Genomic DNA, 19,919 nt, shown 5'->3' with positions numbered 1-19,919 from the left:
TTTCCATCCACAGGGTACAGCCGTCTTCAGCACCAGCGGAAGGGTGTTCTGGGCTGAAGCAGGAAGGGGGGGAGAAGAAAGCTGCACTCCCCAGACGGAGATCCCTGCACTGGAGAAATGCTTGACTGGATCTCAGCCAAGACTGAGTGGTGGCAGATTAAGTACTGCTTTTTACGTTATAGACAAAGAGATCAAGCCTGAGAAGCTGTGTACAAAAGTAAGTCCCATTTTAGTCAATGGGGCTTACTTCAAAGGAGCACTTGGAGTCCAGGTTATACTAAAATCTAGTATAACCTGGACTCCTCCTTTGAAGTAAGCCCCTTTGAAGTAAGATTTGAAGGTATGCAAATCTTGGTTTATGGTAAAGTTTATTTTTTTTAATAATAAAATTTATTGTCACAGTAAAAAAAAATACAACACACCAAAACTAACAACACCACAACCCAAGGTTGGCAAGAAAGAACATCCAGCCAGTGACACAACCCATAGTCCATTGTTTTTCAATGCTTGGTCTGGGACCTTTTGCTTTTCAGAGCAGCTTTCTAGCATGCACGGTGGAGGGACAGTACACCCCCCTGCAACTCATTGCTGGCAAGCTGCCAGGAGGTGCAGGATGGCTAAGTAAGGCCACTCGGCAGCATTAGGGAGGATCCCCCCTCAGTTCAGCCCCCTGACTTCCTTTTTACTCTAGGACCCTGTCCTGGTGGCTGACTTGTGTTTCCTGTCCCCAGTTCCTTTGGCCTTACATGGTCCTGGCCTTGACACCAGCAAGATCATAATTCTGGCACCTCCTCTTCCTGTCATGTGGCTGAGATGTCACTCGATTTCCTGTTATGTGCTTGCAGCCCAGGGGATCGCACGTGGACTCCCAGAAGTTAATTGATTATTTCATTTTATTGGATTTATATCCTGCCCTCCCTGCGAATGGGCTCAGGGCAGCTCACAACAACAACAACAAATAACAATAAATACAGTTAAAGCACGTGCAATTATAAAAGAGAAACAGAATCACTGTAATCAAGTTCCACTTTCAGCATTGTCAATAATTACACCGGCCACTATAAAAGCATAAAAACGACCACTGGTGTAGACAGCTTTTAACTGCTACAGCAGTTAGAGTATTGGGCTAGGATTGGGGAGACCTTACCAAGAAATTCACTGGATGATCTCAGGCCAGTTGTACACACTCTGCCTAATCTACCTTGCTGGGTTGTTGTGAGGATAAAATAGAAGAGGGGAGAAGCATGTATGGTGCCTGGAGCTCCTTAGAGGAAAGGCAAGATAAAAGATGCCCTAGATGAATAAACACCCCCTGCATCCCCACAGAACAGTTTACAGAACTCAAGACCCAGTCCTGCCTTATGCCACTGTTGTACAGATGTCTGAGTGAACATCTGGTTTGGTGTATGCTTTTTCTAAATGCTCTACAGCACTACACAAATGGTGAAGAATCCAATTGTTGCGCCCTGCTGGAGGGAGGGTTCTGGTGCCCAATTGTGCCAAACACCTCTATATTTTTCATAAACGAGGGCACTGTCTTCCTCAGCAACTTTCACAAGAGACTGCAAGACCATTGTATTTTCCAGGGCTTTTAATGGGATATAAATTGCAGGTATCTTTTAGGGCAACAATGGCGAACCTATGGCACACGTGCCACAGCTGGCACGCAGAGCCCTCTCTGTGGGCACGCGAGCCAAGTCGCTGATCGCTAGGTCCAGGGCTCATTTGGAGGGGGAACGCCTGGAATGGTGTTCCAGTAGCTCTGAGCAGAGATCACATGGGTTTTGGCCCTGCCCACGTGATTCCTTTTCCTCAAGGCTGCCTCCCTGCTGCCAGTCTCTAGCAGCAGGAAGCGGAGGCAGCAGGCGGGCTGCTGGGGCTGGCTTTCTAAAGAAGAGTAAGCTGCTTTGATTTAACTTGCTTTACTTTCAGTCATGGCTCTTGAGTGAGAGAGAGAGAGAGCTTGCAAGCTGGGCTGCTGGTGTAAAGAAGGGCAAACTGCTTTGATTTAGCTTGCTTTACTTTCATTCGTGGCTCCTGAGTGAGTGAGTGAGTGAGTGAGTGAGTGAGTGAGTGAGTGAGTGAGTGAGTGAGAGAGAGAGAGAGAGAGAGAGAGAGAGAGAGAGAGATGTTAATTAGTTTGGACAACTGTATGAGTTGTTTTTTCTTAACTAAAACCTCAGCATTCAGATTTAATTGCAGTGCTGGCACTTTGAAATAAATAAGTTGGTTTTGTGTTGCAGTTTTGGCACTCAGGCTCAAAAAGGTTCGCCATCACTGTTTTAGGGGGAAAGGTTAGGTTTATTTGGGATTTTATTTGGTTGGTTTTTAATTATTTGTTAGCCACAAAGAAAGAACAGGATGCAAATATTTAAGTAAAGATTAATCTGTGCTACAACCTGGTTCCTCCTTGGCAGCTGGCATCCGGCAGACGGTTTTTGGCCGGGCCATCAAGGCAGCAGAGCTGCGCTGGGGCGATTGCCACCTGCAGAAGATCTTAAGTAGCGACTGCTATGGCCTCTCGTTGAAGAGCGGAAGCGACAAGCTGGGCTTCGACCCCCAGGGCCACCCGCTGTGGCTGGGGGACGCCTTCCCCATGGCCTGTGCTCGCGTAGATGCCTTGCGGTCCCACGGCTACCCCCGAGAGGCCTTGCGCCTGGCTGTGGCGGTTGTCAATGCCATGCGCTTGCAGCGGCGCCACCAGCTGGAGAGCTACAAGCAGCAAAAGAAAGGTGAGGAGCGAAAGAGAAGGTGGAGGGGGAGGGTACTGGCATCAAGATGCCCAGGCTCAGCACAGTGGGAAGCAGGGGCTTTGCACGCGTACAGTCTGGCTCGCTCTTACCCCATTTCTTGGCCAACTCACGCGAAGGCAGATCTGCCAGGTTAGTCCTCAGAGGAGAATTCTGGGAAACTTTGAGAAAGTCAACGGAAAGCAGTTCCCAGGCATGCTTTTGCGAAACCCAGGTGCTAGCAAGATCATGGCAGTATCGAGGCTAAGGGCCGGAGAGGGGTTGTCCCTTGCATCAGAGCTCGGATGGGGGCGAGTTGCTTGGACTGGGGGCAGGACTGAGCTGCAGAGAGCCATCTGCATGCGTTTTGGCGAACCCCCCCTGATTTGTTCTTAGAGTCAGCCGCCCACGTTGCAGGCGGATAGGGGATAAAAATGGAGTTTCTGAGTTAGCTCTTTCTTCTTGGATCAGCAGTCAGATATGGTTGCTAGCTCTTGGCCACATTTAGTTCTGGAACAAAACTGGAAAGCTAGCCCTTGGTGTTCTGTTCTGTTTCGACTTTGTGGCTTGACTTAAAAAAGTGACATCTGGTTTGTCAGGCAGAGCATCTTGCTAAACGATTTAGGTTTTAGTCAGATTTAGTCTTTATTGTTTTACACAAATGCTTTGTGCATTTTCAATATATGTAATCTTTTGCACAGTCTGTAATAAACATTGTTAATCTTTAGTCTTGTGCGATCTTAATTGGGTTTGGGGGCTTCAGTCTGAATCCAGCATCTTGGTCTAATTGGCCCAGCTACCATTTAACTCTTTTTGTGGAACTCATTCTGCAGGTGGCCTACCTTGTAGGGCTGACGTCTTGATTAACCCCCGGTATGGCTGGGAACTCTATTTCCTTGGTCTTTGAGTTTAGGATTAGTTAGAGGGAATTGGTGGCAGTAATCTATTTTGGGGCGCAAGGGTCTCTTGCCCCCCCCCAGACTGTGTTTGTTCTTGCAAACCCATCCCTGGAGGCCTGAGTACTGGTGCACAGTCCCAGGATCAGTCCACTGCATGTCCAGTGAAAGAATCTCGGGTTGCAGAGCTGGGAAAGAGCAAGAGTGTGTGAAGTCTTAGAGAGAGCTGCTGCCTACCACAGAAGTAAATGCCAAGCTGGGTGGACTAACGATCAGATTTAAAAGGCTTCGAACAGGTTCTGGGCACGGAGTTTCCAGACAAGAGAGAGCAGTTGTTCAGGAAAAAAACACATGCATGTCCTAGATTCAGTGCCTGACCTCTCCAGTTAAAAAGGACCTCATACCAGGCTCACAAAAGCCTTAGACCTTTCCTAATCCAACTAAACCCTGGCTGAAATGAAATGAAATCCAGCACTCAACTCATAGTTGACTTATGGCGACCCCTGGTGGGGTTTTCATGGCAAAAGACAGAGTCTTTTGCCATTGCCTGCCTCTGTAACCCTGGCCTTCATTGGAGGTCTCTCTCCAGTTATTAACCAAGGCTGACCCTGCTTAGTTTCTGAGATCTGATAAGATCAGACAAACCCTGGTTAGATCACCAGAATTATTAAACCGAGGGCTTATTTGTAGAGGGCCCACAAATGTGATTGGCCTTGGACACCCCTTTTCATTTGTACGGACTGCCAACTGTGCCCTGAGTCTGTTCAGGCATCTGAATGCAGTCCCTCTGCTGAGTTCAGCCTTGGGACCTTTCACTCTTGGTGCACTCTGAAGAAAGACGGCGCATCTCAGCATATAGGCATCTTTCTCCTGGGCAGCAGTTTCTGTAAATTGTCGGTAGCCTAAAGGTCAAGCTGGGCCACTTCCCTAGCTTACTAGAGTACTTGCCACAAGCGTGATATCCTGAACTGAAGAGGGAATGTCACTACTTGTCAGTGGTGGTTTTTTGTTTCCTGTTGCAAGGGACAAATGTGAAAAGGGAGTGTTGACAAGAGCTCCCACCAGGGCAGTAGCTTAACTGTTTCTTAATGAGGCACGATGCCTTTGTGTTACACTACACAGAGAAGGCAGTAGATGTGCGAAGAACACAATTATGCTCTGTTTCAGCATTTCTTCAACTCTGTATTGGATTTTTGCTAATACTATCTTTGCAAACTTGCATTTATTTACCCTAGGGCATTGCTTATTGAAATGGCCTTGATACTGACTGTGCTAATCTCACCCTATGTAATCCACCTTGAGTCTCAGTGAGAAAGGCAGACTATAAATGACATAAATAAATAATAAATAGATAAATAAATAAAAGTCAAGGTTCAGAACTGGGAGAAGAGTAGTGGATACCCCTGACCTTGCACTGACTCTCTGATTGACCCGAACTCCTGCTGACATCTTAATGATTGATTGTTTACATTTATAATCCACCCTCCCTGTGAATGGGCTCAGAGTGGATAACATAACTAACAAGTTTACAATAAAGTTACATTAAAACCATAATTAGACAGTTTCATAATAACGGTTAATAATAACTGTTAGACAGTTTCATAATAACTCTAATGCTTTCTGTGTATCTCCCAAACTCAGCACAAATTCAGGGAGTAGCTCTGTTCTACTCTTGTGTTTGCAGGATTAAAAAATGCACCCACTAGTAGCCTGTGAGCAGTGCTGCTGTGATTCATTTAACGCTGTAGTGGAATTAGAACAGTAGGAAAGAGAGGGCACAGCCTAGTGCAGCTTTAGGAGTTGGACGCTGAGCTTCGCTGCCGAGTCACCATCCCTGCCTTCCCTAGCAATCACGGCTGCCTGCCTGCCTGCCATATCCCACAGATAGAATTATGCCCAGTAGCCAGTTTTTGGACCTGAGCTGGCGCCTCTGTTTGGTTTCTTACTGATTTTTCCTTCTTGCCTCCAGAGCTCTTGCACAAAGGCACAACCACTATCACCAACCTGGAGGGCTGGGTGGGGCATCCTCTGGACCCCATCGGCTGCCTCTGCCGCACCTTTCTGGAGGCCTGCCGGACGGAGGATGAGGGGCTGGTCCTCTACGCAGGTAACTGGGGGATAAAAGACGGGTGGGGGGAATGGGAGTCTTCTAGTTCTTCTGCAGAGCTGAGCTCACTGCTTTGTCCCCCTGACCACACCCAGCCCCAAATTAGAAAATGACAATGGAGATTTAGTAACTAGGGTCAAGTTGCTGTTTGGAGAAAAGGTTCCGTGTGAGGAGGGGGAGAGGCTCCTGGTACATGCATCTCCTGTGGTCATGCAAGAAAGAAAGAGGCTTTGCACATTTTGGGTTGGGCAGGCCCACTCACCCCACCCACTCACTCATTGGGACTGTGAGCTGGCCACAGAGAGCCTCACAGTGAACTTACCCTTTAGTGCAACTCACATGGCCCACACTGACCCACAGAACGTAAGAACCTCCTTGCTGGATCAAAGCAGAGTCTGGCCTTCTGTTCCCAGCTGCAGTCAGTCAGAATTCTCTGCAACACAGGCTCATAAGCAAGGCACAGAGGAGGGAGGGAGGGTGTGTGTCTCCCTAGTATCTGGTGTTCTCAGCAACGCTCCTTTTGTACGTGGAGGTTCTTGTTCAGTGTAATGGCTAACTGTCTTTGACTGAGCTACATCCCTGGTAGTTGCCTCGACCTGGAGAGGGCATTTATATTCATACCTCCTGCTGCATGGTTGGATTGGTTGCTTTGGAAGATCCCCTTCCTCCCCTGCTCAGGTGTCCCTTTTAGATTCCCTCTCTGACACAACTGTATGGCTAGAGACGTTCTTGCAATGCTGCCTCCTGATAGGAGGATTGAAGTGCCTCTCACAGGCAAGATCAAGATCGTGCAGGAAGAAGCCAGTAACTCTGGGCTCCCTGGGGGGGCGGGCTGATTGCTGCCCTTTCCCTGCCTTCTGCTTGACTCCCCCGTCTGTTCCCAGACTCAGCAGCAGAGCCAAAGAAGGCCCTGTACCAGCACATCCCGGTGCCCTCGAGCCCTGGTGAGTCGTACTTCACGCTGGCTCTGGAGGTGGCCCTGCTGGGGCTTGGGCAGCAGCGATCCATGCCAGAGGGGCTCTATGCCCAGGACAAGGTGGTGCGCAGCGAGGAGCACCTCATTGGCATCTTGGACGAGATGGAACTGGACGAGCGGCTGGTCCCCGTGCTCCGCAAGCAGGCAGCCTTGCTTCTAGACGGTAGGCCATTGTGAGGGCGGAGACTTTTCTTCGTGTGCCCCAGAGACGAGGCCAGTGGTGCAGTCAAAAGGGATGAAGACTGCTTTCATGCAAAGGCATGTGCGCATGGAAAGAGTGGGGAGTAGAAGGCTTGTGGGAGGGATGAGATGTGCTGCTTTTGCCTAATTCCCCCCCAACCCCAGAAAGGACCGCCATGACACTCTGCAGACCAAACCCTACCCCCTCTTGACACATGATAGCGCTGGAGTCTCCATTATCCAAACAGAAGGTCTCCTACTTCTGAAGCAGTGAGCTGCGGCTCAGGAAAGCTCATACCCTGCCAGAAATTTTGTTAGTCTTATAGGTGCTACTGGACTCTTGCTCTTTTCTACTCCTTAATTGGCATTAAAGAGACAGTGTGAGGGGTAATTGGGCTTCTCCACCTATGTCTATGGAGATTGTTCCCTTAGAGAACTCTTGAATAAACAGGTGGATGTTCAACAGGAAAGATGTTTGAATAACAAAGAAATAAAAGGCAAGCATACAGAAAACCATACACGGCACATATACAAGGCTAGTTAGGAAAACGGGGGGGAAATGGGAGAGAGTAATTTGGGACAGGGTGATAATTACCAGTCCTGAAGAAGGAGGAAGGTCCGTGGGAGCAGCAGCAAAACTTCCAGTGTTTCACAGTGAGAGGAGAGGGCTCGAGCGAACTCGAGGGTGGGTGTTTGGATCCAGAGCGCACACACACAGCACATGGCTGGGGAGTCTAATTATAGGGCAAAACGTGTCCTGGGGCAAAACTGACATCTTTGCCCCCAAAACAATGGTTTAATGTCTGGAAGTAGGACAATAACTTGGGAAAGGTCTGATATGATGATCTGGGATGGATTATAAGTAAAAATATTGCTTGATGACCTGATAAGTACCGGACGGGAAGGCAATCTGGGGTGCTATATAGGTTTGATTTGGTTAAGTGGGTGAGGGGAGGCAGAGGAAAGTGTCGATGGGATTAGGCAGGGCGATGTCTCAGGAAACCTTGTTATCTCTGCTTCTCTCCGGGGTGTGGGGCCGTTCAGTCAGTGATCCCCCTATGACTTATGGCTTGGTAAGTTTCCAGTCTCCGGGTCACCTAGCATCCACTTTGCCTGGGTCCAAGCAGTGCTTAAGACTTACAGCAAGGGGTTTATGATATTCCATATCCCTAAACTGCCTTTTTAGCTTGGGGAGGGGGTCTGACTGCTAACAGAACTGTGAGTTATGCAGACTCCAGACTTCAAGACCTGCATGTGAGCTTGGAACCCATTAGAGTATTTAGACAAAGGGTGTGTGTGTGGGCGGGGGGGGGACGGAAAGAGCAGAACCTGACCCATCCTTTCAGGGACTTGTAGGAGGAAACAATGGTGGTTGAAGATGCTCTGGACTCTGCAACAGGTATGCGTGATCTTGCTTTGTGCCACAGACTCAGCCGTACGGAGAGTAGGGACTAATGCTGATGGGCTCATCAGCTCACCCTTCACCCCTGCCCTCCCTCAGCATAGATCTCTCTGGCAAAGTGCACTGAGCTGGGCTAATGTGCTACCTTCCTTTAACTGGTAACTCTTCTGTTTCTCCCAGGGGGCCCCTTCAGTGGATTTGGGGAGGTTGTGTTCCGCGAGAGCGTTCCCATGCACACGTTTGCCCGCTACCTGTTCACCGCCATGCTGCCCTATGACCCTGACCTGGCCTACCGCCTAGCGCTGCGAGCCATGAGGTATGTAGCCCTGCCCAGCGTCCTCCTCCTCCCCCGCTGCAGCTCCGTCCCAAAGAGATCTTCCGTATGTCCTTTGGGACTAAGATCACATTCTCATTCACAAAGTTTATTTTGATACAAAATCAGCTGCAGAAAGTCAACAGTAACAACAAGAATAAAAGGAATAAGAAAATAAAGGTAAAATAAAATAAGGGAGGCACATGCAATGCGACAAGCACAGAATAGTGAGCATAAATTGTAGGGGGATGGAGGGATAGTGCCTTCCTCCAACAGGGAGATAAAATTATTGAGGCTTAGCTTGCATCTCCCACACACCCAAAGGCAAAACTTAGCAACATTATTAGTTATCTCCTGGGAAGAACTTGCAAGAAGGAGGGAGACATAAAGTTGTTCAGATCTTCCTGGTAAAGTTGACAATATTGCAGCTATATACTGGAATCGAATGTTGTTCTAGAATGGGCAGTGCAGGAGAACATGTTCAATAGACTCAACTTTCCCTGTACGGCATGGGCAGAGCCGTCGAGGGAGAGGGGCACGATGGTATCTGCCTGCCAGGGGGCTGAAGGTAGAACGTTAAAGCGTTCAAGGGTAAAGATTCTCCGATATCTGGAAATCTCGAGGGATCTTAGTCTGCTGGTTGAAAGCATTTGGCATACTGCAGAGTGATTGGATATTTCTGTATCTGCACCCTATCTGTTTGTACCTATGGCCATGCCACCCTGATCTCGTTGCTGACAACCACTCTCCTGCCAGTTGCTACTACCACACATGGCACTGGAAAGAATCATCCGGCCAGTTCCCATTTCTACTGCTGATTTGGCCCCTGTTCCTCCAAAGATCTGCTTGAAATCACCTGTGCCTCACTGGGGCTCACTAACAAGTGGGCATAAACCTGTCTGTGTGTTCCTCTCTTCTGAATTAGTTGGGACATAAGAGTTCTCTTCTCAACTTCTGCAGGCTCCCAGTATTGGAGACAGTGTTGCCCACCAGTGACCTCCTGCACCAGAACCCCCTGGATTCCATGATGGCCAACCGTTTCCCCCGCTGGTTCACCCTTGGCCACCTGGAAACGAGGCAGTGTGAGCTGGCATCTGCCATGTTGACAGCTGCTAAAGGTAGCTCTGGCTATTGGGGGTGAGGGAGACAAGGGTTCATATGTTTGGAAGGCTGGACTTTCTGAGGTTTGAGCTTCTCTGCACCCCTTCCAAATTGAGGCTGGTTAAATTATTCATGCATTTTACCCCCACCCCCCACCCCGGTCTAAGAAAGGCATAATTACTCTCCATCCTTCTTTATTTCAGGCGACCCCAGGTGGCAGCGAATGGTCTTGGGCTCCATCCAGCAAAACATTCACTCTCCGGCCTTGCTGTTCAAGCTAGCCCAGGATGCCTGCAAGACTGCCACGCCAGCCAACACTCCTCCTGACACCACCTTGCTAAACATTTCTCTGGAACTTGGCCTGCAGGTGAGGATTCCTGTTCACAGGCTGCACTGCTGCCCACTGTGGGGTTTGCAGGGATGCTCAGGATCAATGCCTCCTGAGCAAGAAAAACAACCTTGCCCTTTCTGGCTGACTAGTCCCAGGTAAACTTGGAGGCTTGATTTGAATGTGTGCTGGTGGGGGGAACAGGATTTCCCCTTGCACTTCCACAGCATCTTGGTAGCTGCTAGGGCTGGACAGTTGTCCAGTTTAAATGAGATGGTGAGCAAGGAGAAAAACCTTGCTTTGCGGGCATCATGTTGGAATCCAGGCCTTAAATCAGATTTTTAACAAAAAAAACGAAGGATTCCTACAATGGAGATTACGAGTGTGCACTTTGGGTTTCTGATTCGGGTTTCTAACCCGGCTGGGCTTCCCCTGTGGTGTTAGAAGTCCCTGGCTGAGCTTCCCCTGTGGGTTTAGGGCTTGGGAGTACGTGGTTCTGTCTCAGCTGCTGGCTGTGAACTCTGATTGGCCTTTGCTGAGTCAGGGCTGGCTACACAGAGCTCCTCTTCTCCTGAGGAGTCCCGGCTGGCTACATGAAGCTTCTCTTCTCCTGAGGAGTCCCTGCTATCACTGAGCCCAGACTGGGCTGTGACAAAGTGATTAGGAAATAAGCATGCTGGGCCTGATTCGGAAATCCTGAATCTTTACTAATTGGGTCCGATTCGGGTATTTATCCCAAATTGGAAACCCGAATTGCACATTCCTGGTCTTTGCATGGCGATGGAAAGGTGGATTTGAACTTGGGTGCTAGCTAGCTGCTTCTCCTCTTTCTGTATATTGGAAGTGTGTGTTAGGGTGGGGGAGGGATGCATGACAAGTAGATTCTTGCCTTGCAGATGAGATGCGCAGTATTGACATTTTATAAGCTATTTGAATTGCTTAATTTGTTTCAGACAGCAATTTAACTGCAGCTGATTGGTGGGTCTTGAGATGGAAAATCCAGATAGCACCCCCCCCCCAACCCACTAATGAACATGAACCACCATTCACTGAACAGTTTTCTTGTGCCAGCCCCCTTGAAATGAATGGCAGCTTGTACAACAGACTGTCCTAGCATCTGTCTGTCTGTCTGTCTGTCTCAATCAGTTTATTATGGTCAAAGACCAGCATAACACAGAAACAAGAAATTATACTACCCTAAAATACGATTTAAAAATGTAAAACAAATATATGATATAAAATGTGATACCAATATACAGTAAAAATTTAAGTCATATACATGTAAGTATCCTAGCACATTGGGCTATGTAGGTTAAATCTGACCATCTTCTTTTCGAAGAAAAAAAGGCAAATGGTTCAGAGAAGAGTCTTTAATGATATATAACCCCTATGCGTTTTGCAACAGCTTTGCCAGGGGGATCTACCAAATTCCTTTTAGTATCATTCCTGTGTTTTCTCTGTAGCCTTTTTGACTGTCCTTAATGCTTGGACTGAGTCGAGCTGCCTCTGAAAAGGAGGTGCTGAATTCCTGCCTCTTACTGTTTTGTTGGGGCAGGTCTTTCGTTGGGACCCTCTTTTTAGTTCTTTTGTTTCGCTTCTGATCCTTGGAGAGTTTGAAATCTGGCTGCTTGGAGCAGAGAGCTGTATAAAATAAACAAAAGGCTCTGTGACCGTGTTGCACTTGTTTTCCTTGAGTAACTCTAGTACTCATTCAGCACTCCTCCGAGTGGGCCACTGGGGATCGAGAGAGGGAATGTTAAGTAAGAGCCCTGCAGGGCTCCCTGTCTCACACCTTCCCATCTGTCTGCTGGTAGACTGCAGTGGCTGACACTCTCGGATTCTGCTAGCAGCAGCCACCCATCTATGTCACACTTCTTCACGCTGCCTGAAAAAAAAGAGAGGCACATGATGTGCAGCTGCTCACATGCACTGGGGATTCCCGGGGGATTTCCACTTTCTTGAGAAATGTTTCCAACCTCTGACAGAATTCGAAATTATATTGAAAAAGAACATTACATCACAAAAAGGGGTTATCTCCAAACTTTACAATATCATCTCTAAGCCTAACTGGTCAGGTTCTATGCCATATCAAGAGGCTTGGAAGAAGGACTGTAAAATTGAATCCTCAGAGGAAAACTGGCAAAGCATTTGGTAATCATATATGTTTACTACAAATGTCATAGACATAAGGATGCAGTCCATTAAGTTAATGACGAGATGGTACCTAACTCCTGCTAAGCTTCACCACATTAATCCTGATAGCTCCTCACAGTGCTGGAAACTGTGTGGTTTTAAGGGCACGTTTATGCACTGTTGGTGGGACTGCCCCTATATATCTCAATTCTGGAAGGATGTAATTGATTATATAGAGCGTCTAACAGGTAACCAAATCCCTCTACAACTGGAGATTATCCTTCTTAATAATTGGCAAAAGGAGGCAATTCCGCCTTCTAAAAAATGTTTGATTGCAACTTTATTATATGCGGCTAAAAAATCAATTGCATCCCGTTGGAAAGACAAAAGGCCTCCAACTATTTCAAATTGGCTAACACATGTCTGGGATTGTTTCATTATGGCTAAACTTGCGAACTTCACACAATGCATAGAAAACCCTAATTATAAATCTTCTTTTGTAGAGCAATGGTTACCAGTGCTAGTCCACTTTCTAAGCAAGGACCCAGTGGTTAAAAATATCTCGCTTAAAGACTACCTTATGTTTCTCACTTGCTACTGAATCTATTGCCTATACGTTTGCATACTTGTCGCTTATATCAATCATATGTATTTGCTATGGCTAAAAAATTGAGATAGCAGAGTCTATGTATATAGTTTATGCTATTGTGTACACTGATCTAATTTCTTCAACTTGAATGTTTATTGATTGTGTATTTTGTTTCAATTTAATAAAAATCTTTTTTTAAAAAAGAAAAGAAATGTTTGACTTCCGTTGTTTTTCCTGCAGGTGATGCGAATGACACTCAATACTATGACCTGGCGCCGCAGGGAAATGGTTCGCTGGTTGGTCAGTTGCGCCACTGAGATTGGTGAGTGGGTGTGAATCTAACAAAGCACGATTCCCACACTCCCGTCTTTAGAATTGTAATTCAACAATATGCAATGTATATAAAGTGCTCAGCGCTTATCATAAATAGTACAAAAAACATCTGAAATCTTCACAATTCAATCCATATATCAATACATACAAATCAATAAATGTCAATAACTTCCAATGTTTGATACTAACCGGCAATGAATAAATTCCCCACCTTTGCACTTGGTTAATTTATTTCATTATTGTTTTGTATATTGATTTTAGTATTGTTGTTTTTTGTTTTTATAGATTTTAAACTGTTCACCGCTCAGAGCCCCTGAGGATGGGCAGTATATAAATTGAAATATAAATAAAAATATTTTAAAAATTCAAAGTACAGTCCATATAAAGTGCAGTCTGTATAAATCACCAAGGTTGTTACTTGCTCTTTCCTCCAGTGGCTCTCTACTCTCTTCAATCATAAAACAACTTGTAGTAACGCACAATGGCATGTTGCTTTATATCACACAGACTTGGAACTGTGAGCTCTTCATTGAAATCTGTGTGATATAAAATGACATGCCATTGTGCGTTACTACAAGTTGTTTTATGATTAGAGAGAGAGACTTCCTCTTCCACGCTTTCCAGCTCACCAGCTAAGTTTATCATGTCAAGCCCCACCCCCAGAAATAAGAGCTAAGCTACAAGAGACAAATTACTCAAGGAGGAGCACATAAAGGGAGTCGCAATGTTAGCTGGGAAGCTGTTTTAAGAGATTGGAAGGCTTTGTCAATTTCCTCTCTTTACAGAGCTAGGGAGATTGCTGCTCAGAGGATTTGTTAATTTCCTCTTTGCCTCCTAGAAGGGGAAGTGAAACTGACAGAGCCTTCCCAAGGCAAAGAGGAAATTAACAAACCTTCTGAGCAGGGGTCTCTTTGGCTCTGTAGAGAGGGGAAATTGACAGAGCCTTTTGATATCTTTTGAAACTCAGCTTCCTGACTAACATTGTGACTCCCTTCACATGCTCCTCCTCATGTAATTTGTCTCTTGTAGCTTAGCTCTAACATGTGTGGCAGCCGGAGACAGGGCCTTCTAAGGGATGGTGCCTCCACCTGTGGAACGCACTTCTGTTTGGAGATACACTAACACTGGGTATCATCCTGATGAATATAGATACCCAGTGTTAGTGTGCGTGCGCGCTCTCCTAGTACACAGTGACAGCCCCTCTCCGCTTTACTCTCCCCTTTGTGACTCCCCACTGCTTGCACTGACTCTCCGTATCTCCGCTCTTTAGGTGTCCAGGCCCTGATGAACATCATGCAGAACTGGTACACGCTCTTCACGCCCATCGAAGCTACAACCATCGTGGCTGTGACAGGCACCACGCACGCCACACTGCTGAGGCTGAGCCTGAGCGCAGGACAACGGGACGAGCTGTGCAGCTGTGCCCGGACACTGGCGTTGCAGTGCGCTATGAAGGACCCCCAGAACTGTGCGCTGCCGGCTCTGACGCTCTGTGAGAAGAACCACGCCGCCTTTGAGGCCGCCTACCAGATTGTACTGGACTCGGCAGCTTCTGCTGGCATGGGCCACTCCCACCTCTTCACTGTGGCCCGGTACATGGAGCACCGCGGGCTGCCCTTGCGCGCCTACAAGCTGGCCACCCTGGCCTTCTCCCACCTCAGCATCGCCTTCAACCAGGACACCCACCCTGCCCTCAATGATGTTCTTTGGGCCTGCTCCCTCAGCCAGTCTCTGGGGAAGAACGAGCTGGCTGCCATTGTCCCGCTGGTCATCAAGAGTGTGCAGTGTGCACCCATGCTCTCTGACATCTTGCACCGCTGGAGCCTGCCACCCCCAGGCCTTGCCTCGCTGGGCGCAGGGCGCCGTGGAGCAAGCGGCGCAGGGGGGAAGCTGTTCACAGTGGACAAGGCCCCTCTTTGCCAGCTCCTGGAGGCTGCCATAGCTGCCTATGTCAGTACGACCCACTCACGCCTCACCCACATCAGCCCCCGGCACTACGGCGAGTTCATCGAGTTCCTGGGGAAAGCCCGGGAGACCTTTCTGCTGGCCCATGATGGGCACTTGCGCTTTGGCCAGTTTCTTGACAACCTGAAACAGACCTACAAGGGAAAGAAGAAACTGATGTTGCTCGTGCGGGAACGCTTTGGTTAGGGGGCACTTAAGGGAGGGAACCCTTTGGCTCAGGGGCATTCCAAGGAGGGATTCCTTTGGCTGAAGAGGAAGGCAGGCAGATCATTCTGCCTTCAGCAGAAGCACTTTGGCTTAGAGGACTGGGAAGAAGAGTGGTTTTCCTTGGGGCACAAGAGGCTGGGCAGCGTCTGGCTCTGCCTGGGTTCAGAAAGCCATTGGATGGAAGGTCCTCCCCCCTCCTGAAAATGGAGGTGCACCAAGATGGCAGAACTGAGCAGATGCCTCTGCTTCCAAGTTGGGGGTCAGGCAGGAGCCCATGGGTGGGGTGGAGGGATTTCTGTAGCATCCGGGTTGGTTGAGCACAGGCTCAGTTCAAGATGGAAGTGCTTCCTCCAGCCCTTTCCGAGTGAGGAGAAGGAACCGGGCCAGCGTTGGTTGCAGGAGATACCAATTTCAGTATTAACTCTCAGGATGACAATAGGAATTCTCTGCTTTGGGTGAAGGTTTCAGACCCTTCCTGGGCCTTGCAAAGAGCAGGGATCCAGTCCGATGGAATTTCACAGCTGCTATTCCAGTTTAATGTTTCAGACTTGGTGAAAGTGGGGCGGATTCAGTCCTCAAAGCAGTCTCTGTCCCACTTTCCCCACGACCTCTCCCATTATTTTATTTTATTAGTTTTAGTTCTGGAGTCCCAAGAAAAAGGGCATTCAGAAGGGAGAAACAGGAGCAAGGCATCCTGCCCTGCCACCTCCTTGCACTGACAGCATTCAAGTTACGCAGACCCTCCATGCTGAAGATCCTCCATGCCAGGCAGGGGGTGCTTTTCGCTGCTTTGCCTACAGAGGCCTTGCCAGACCAAACATTCTCCAGCAATACTGGCACAGCAGAGCAGCCTCCCGCCTAACTCTTGGCAGGGGGGCTGGCATCAGTCTGTGGGTGGCGGACGGGATTTAAATTTAGGGTTTGGCCCAGTTCTATGAAAGGTCTCAGGTCAGGTGCCCTGAGTCAATGGCCACCTGTCTCTTTCATGGAAAGGTGCCTTTGGAAGAGATCCAAAGAACTTCAGAACCTCAACCATGGTCATGGCCTATTTGTGCTTCTAAAATGGCTTCAGTCCCTGTTAACGCGCTTGATGGCGCTATCTCTGCAAGTAAGCCGGCTTCTCTACTCAACAGCTCTTCGGTTCTAACGGTGTTCAGGAACCTGCCCCCTCTCTGATCCTCGCCCTTGTGTTTCTCTGCCTCCACCCCTGTCAGTATTTCAGCTTCCCATTGGCTGTGCTCATGGATCACAGACTGGCTCCAGATCCTGCCTGCAGGAGGGGGGCAAGGGGCATTGGGGGGCAGGTTCCTGTTTTGTAGTTCTCCCTTTCCCCCTGAGTTTCCTGTCAATGCCCCTCAGACTCCTACAACTGAAGGACTCCCATCTTCTGTCTCCTCTGGTAGAGTGTTCTGGAGCCGCTGACGGATAGATGGTTCATACCTCAAGTGTCCTCCCCTGGGTCAGGTGTGAGGCTCTTCTGAGCCCCCTTGCCTGTGCCGTGTCCTCCATGGCGTGTCTCCGCAGCATTCCTTTTGGTGTTGCAAGGGCATCGGCCGGATCCCAGGCCCCTTTGTTGCCACCGCTAAGTTATTGCTGCCCTTGGCAGCTGCCCCAGTTGCTTGTGCAGTCAGGCTGGCCCTGTATTTGGAGGGGGAGATCTCAAGTTTCCCCTCAAGGTAGGGGAGGATTTTGAAGTGGCCACTAGTGGGGTGATAAAAGACGTGTTTCAAACACCCCACTCCAAAATCCACTTTTTTTCTGCTGGATAAAGTCTACTCAGGAACAAACCACAACAAGTTCATGCTACTAATTAGATTATTGTGAAGACAAGATAATGTTTTAAAAGTTAATATATATATGAAGAGGCAACGGGTCCAGCGAGGACTCCTGTTTGTGCGCATGAGGAAGGGGCTGTGTTTGGGGCACAGCCCTTCGTGTTGGTGGAGATGTTGGTGTGTTGCACAGCTCCACTTCGGAGCCAGCTAGCCAGTTAGTTCTAAAGTTTTGGGGTTAATTTCCTTGTTTTCCTGTATTAAAAAAATTCCTGTAATTTTGTAATTTTTTTCTATTTATTGAATCATTTATTGTATTTTTTTTTTGTAAAAAGCTTAACATAAACCACAACTTTTTTTTGGTTTGGTTTCTCTTTTAAACATGTTGTGTGGGTTTGTTTTTCCGTTTGTGTGTGTGTTTCTTGGAAAGATTACTGAATAAATCCACCCAGCTGGGTTAGCTGAGCAAGCATCTTGGACCTGATCAAAGAGTAAGGAGGATAACTTCCACGGCATCACTAACTTTGTTATAAGGCCAAGCGCTTCTGGAGTTTGCTTGTTCTGAATGTCCCAACACATTTTCTTACATTTGCTGCCGTGAAAGCAGAATTCCACTCATGCTGTCTTGCATATCTCAACTGAGAGTTTGGATGGCAAAAGAGAAGCATTGCTAAATCAGGACTATATTAAATTTACATACATTCGGTACTAACGAGCCATTTGTTGGTCACAAAGTTGTTTATAAGTTGGTTTGTAGTAGAGGGTAATATTTGGATATTTCTGATCCAAAGAAGTCCCCAAAATTCCCTGTTTAGATCCACTGTCTAAATGACATTTTGATCACTGCTTTGGATCAGACACCCCTACTTTTTACACTGGTGATTGCCAAAGGGGAGCTGACCCGTGTCTTCTGTTGGAGGGTTGTCTGCAAAAAGAACCATTTATTTACTAAGTGCTAGTTTGTAAACACGTCATGCTGTCCTCCATACTTTTCTTGCCACAGGTGCACCAGGTTATACCCACTTGTTACTATTATAATTATCTAATTTTTCTTCATTTCATGTTTCTGCTTGTTTGCAAACAAAATGAAACCGCTCCCTGCAGGAAGGGCCCCTCTGAAACTCAGTGCACGACCTTGTCACAAGTCCTTGCTACATAAACCGAGCAAACACTCCATTGCAGACTTGCGTCAGAGTGGGATTTAGAGCGGCTTCTTTGCCCCTTGAAACCATCAGAAGGGAATCTTGTTTAGGTCTAAGAATGTAGAGTGGAAATGCAGGAGATTCATCCCATCGAACGTCCTGTAGGCCCCTGCCTATTCCAGCACGGCTGGAAGTCCAGATGGGGCCCAATCCACTGGAACATTCTTCTGCCCCGGTCTTGTTGGAATGAATGGAAGCTGGGTAAAAGCACTGCTGTGCTTACACTGTGCCTATTCAGGGAGTCTTATGCGGGAGGATTTCCCTGTGGATTGAGGCCAGGGGTGCAAGACTCCTCGGTTGCATTTAACAAAGACTTATCTCTGCCTGGCCTGGTCCTGAGCTGAGTACACAGTACACGCATCTGCTGTATGCATGATCAATGTTCTTAAACTCCACTTAAAGCAGTCATAAAGAGGATAAATTCCACCATGGTTGTATTGTCGAAGGCTTTCACGGCCGGAGAACGATGGTTGTTGTGGGTTTTCCGGGCTGTATTGCCGTGGTCTTGGCATTGTAGTTCCTGACGTTTCGCCAGCAGCTGTGGCTGGCATCTTCAGAGGTGTAGCACCAAAAGACAGAGATCTCTCAGTGTCACAGTGTGGAAAAGGTGTTGGCAGGTCATTTATATCTACTCAGGAGGGGTGGGGTTGAGCTGAGTCATCCTGTAAGAGTTTCCCAGGGTGTGGAATGCTAATGGCGGGAGGCTTCACTGTATCCTGAGGAGGTTCTTTTGCATATGGATTGGTGCTTGATGTGCTAATCTTCTCTGCAGGGCTATTGTCAGGTGTAGAGTGTTTTGTTAACCTGGTGTTTTTCAGAACTGGAAACCATGCTCTGTTCATTCTTAAGGTTTCTTCTTTCCTGTTGAAGTTTTGCTTATGCTTGTGAATTTCAATGGCTTCCCTGTGCAGTCTGACAAAGTAGTTGGAAGTGTTGTCCAGTATTTTGGTGTCCTGGAGTAAGATACTGTGCCCTGTTTGAGTTAGGCTATGTTCAGCCACTGCTGATTTTTCAGGTTGTCCAAGTCTGCAGTGTCTTTCATGTTCTTTTATTCTTGTCTGGATGCTACGCTTTGTGGTCCCGATGTAAACTTGTCCACAGCTGCAGGGTATACGGTATACTCCTGCAGAGGTGAGGGGGTCTCTTTTGGTGCTACACTTCTGAAGATGCCAGCCACAGCTGCTGGCGAAACGTCAGGAACTACAATGCCAAGACCATGGCAATACAGCCCGGAAAACCCACAACAACCATCCACCATGGTTCTTAACGCCTCTTCAAATGTCAAGAAATGCTACCAATTTAGATGCTGAATGTCTTTATGAAATAGCTGCCTTTATTAGCCAGAGGCCATCACAAGCTCAATACCAATTCAAAATTACAAATAATTAAACCTCAGCAAGCCATATAAGAACAAACATTAAACAAACTACATATTTCAATATTTACCTAGATTTAAAATTTACTTAATAATCTTAAAAGCATAATCCTAAAGCATGATTATTCAATCAACACTATATATTTAAACATATATATCCAAACAATCAATAAAATTGTAACTTACTATAATTTATATAATAAAAAATACATAGAATTCAAATACTCCAGTGGTTAGGAGTGGGGCATTCCGGACATTTGGGAACTCCTTTCCAATGCAGAGTCAGCTGACCCTTTTGAGCCCGGAGGGGA

General features: G+C 47.4%; 1 protein-coding gene across 1 annotated transcript in view; it reads left to right on the top strand.

The window, feature by feature from the left end:
- ZSWIM4 (zinc finger SWIM-type containing 4) overlaps window positions 1–17,393 on the top strand; it is a 51,134-nt gene extending 33,741 nt beyond the window's left edge. Inside the window, exons 7-14 of the mRNA XM_055003939.1 lie at window positions 2,418–2,732; window positions 5,595–5,732; window positions 6,617–6,871; window positions 8,471–8,606; window positions 9,564–9,721; window positions 9,908–10,071; window positions 12,995–13,076; window positions 14,358–17,393. Coding sequence (XP_054859914.1) covers window positions 2,418–2,732; window positions 5,595–5,732; window positions 6,617–6,871; window positions 8,471–8,606; window positions 9,564–9,721; window positions 9,908–10,071; window positions 12,995–13,076; window positions 14,358–15,238 — 2,129 coding nt within the window. The 3' untranslated portion in view covers window positions 15,239–17,393. The remainder of the gene's footprint in view (window positions 1–2,417; window positions 2,733–5,594; window positions 5,733–6,616; window positions 6,872–8,470; window positions 8,607–9,563; window positions 9,722–9,907; window positions 10,072–12,994; window positions 13,077–14,357) is intronic.
- Window positions 17,394–19,919: the final 2,526 nt, after the last annotated feature.

The sequence above is a fragment of the Eublepharis macularius genome, chromosome 19 (assembly GCF_028583425.1).
Source record: "Eublepharis macularius isolate TG4126 chromosome 19, MPM_Emac_v1.0, whole genome shotgun sequence".
In the NCBI taxonomy this organism is placed as follows: domain Eukaryota; kingdom Metazoa; phylum Chordata; class Lepidosauria; order Squamata; family Eublepharidae; genus Eublepharis; species Eublepharis macularius.
Note: the sequence above shows the minus strand (reverse complement) of the source record. Positions and strands in the feature narration are given on the sequence as shown.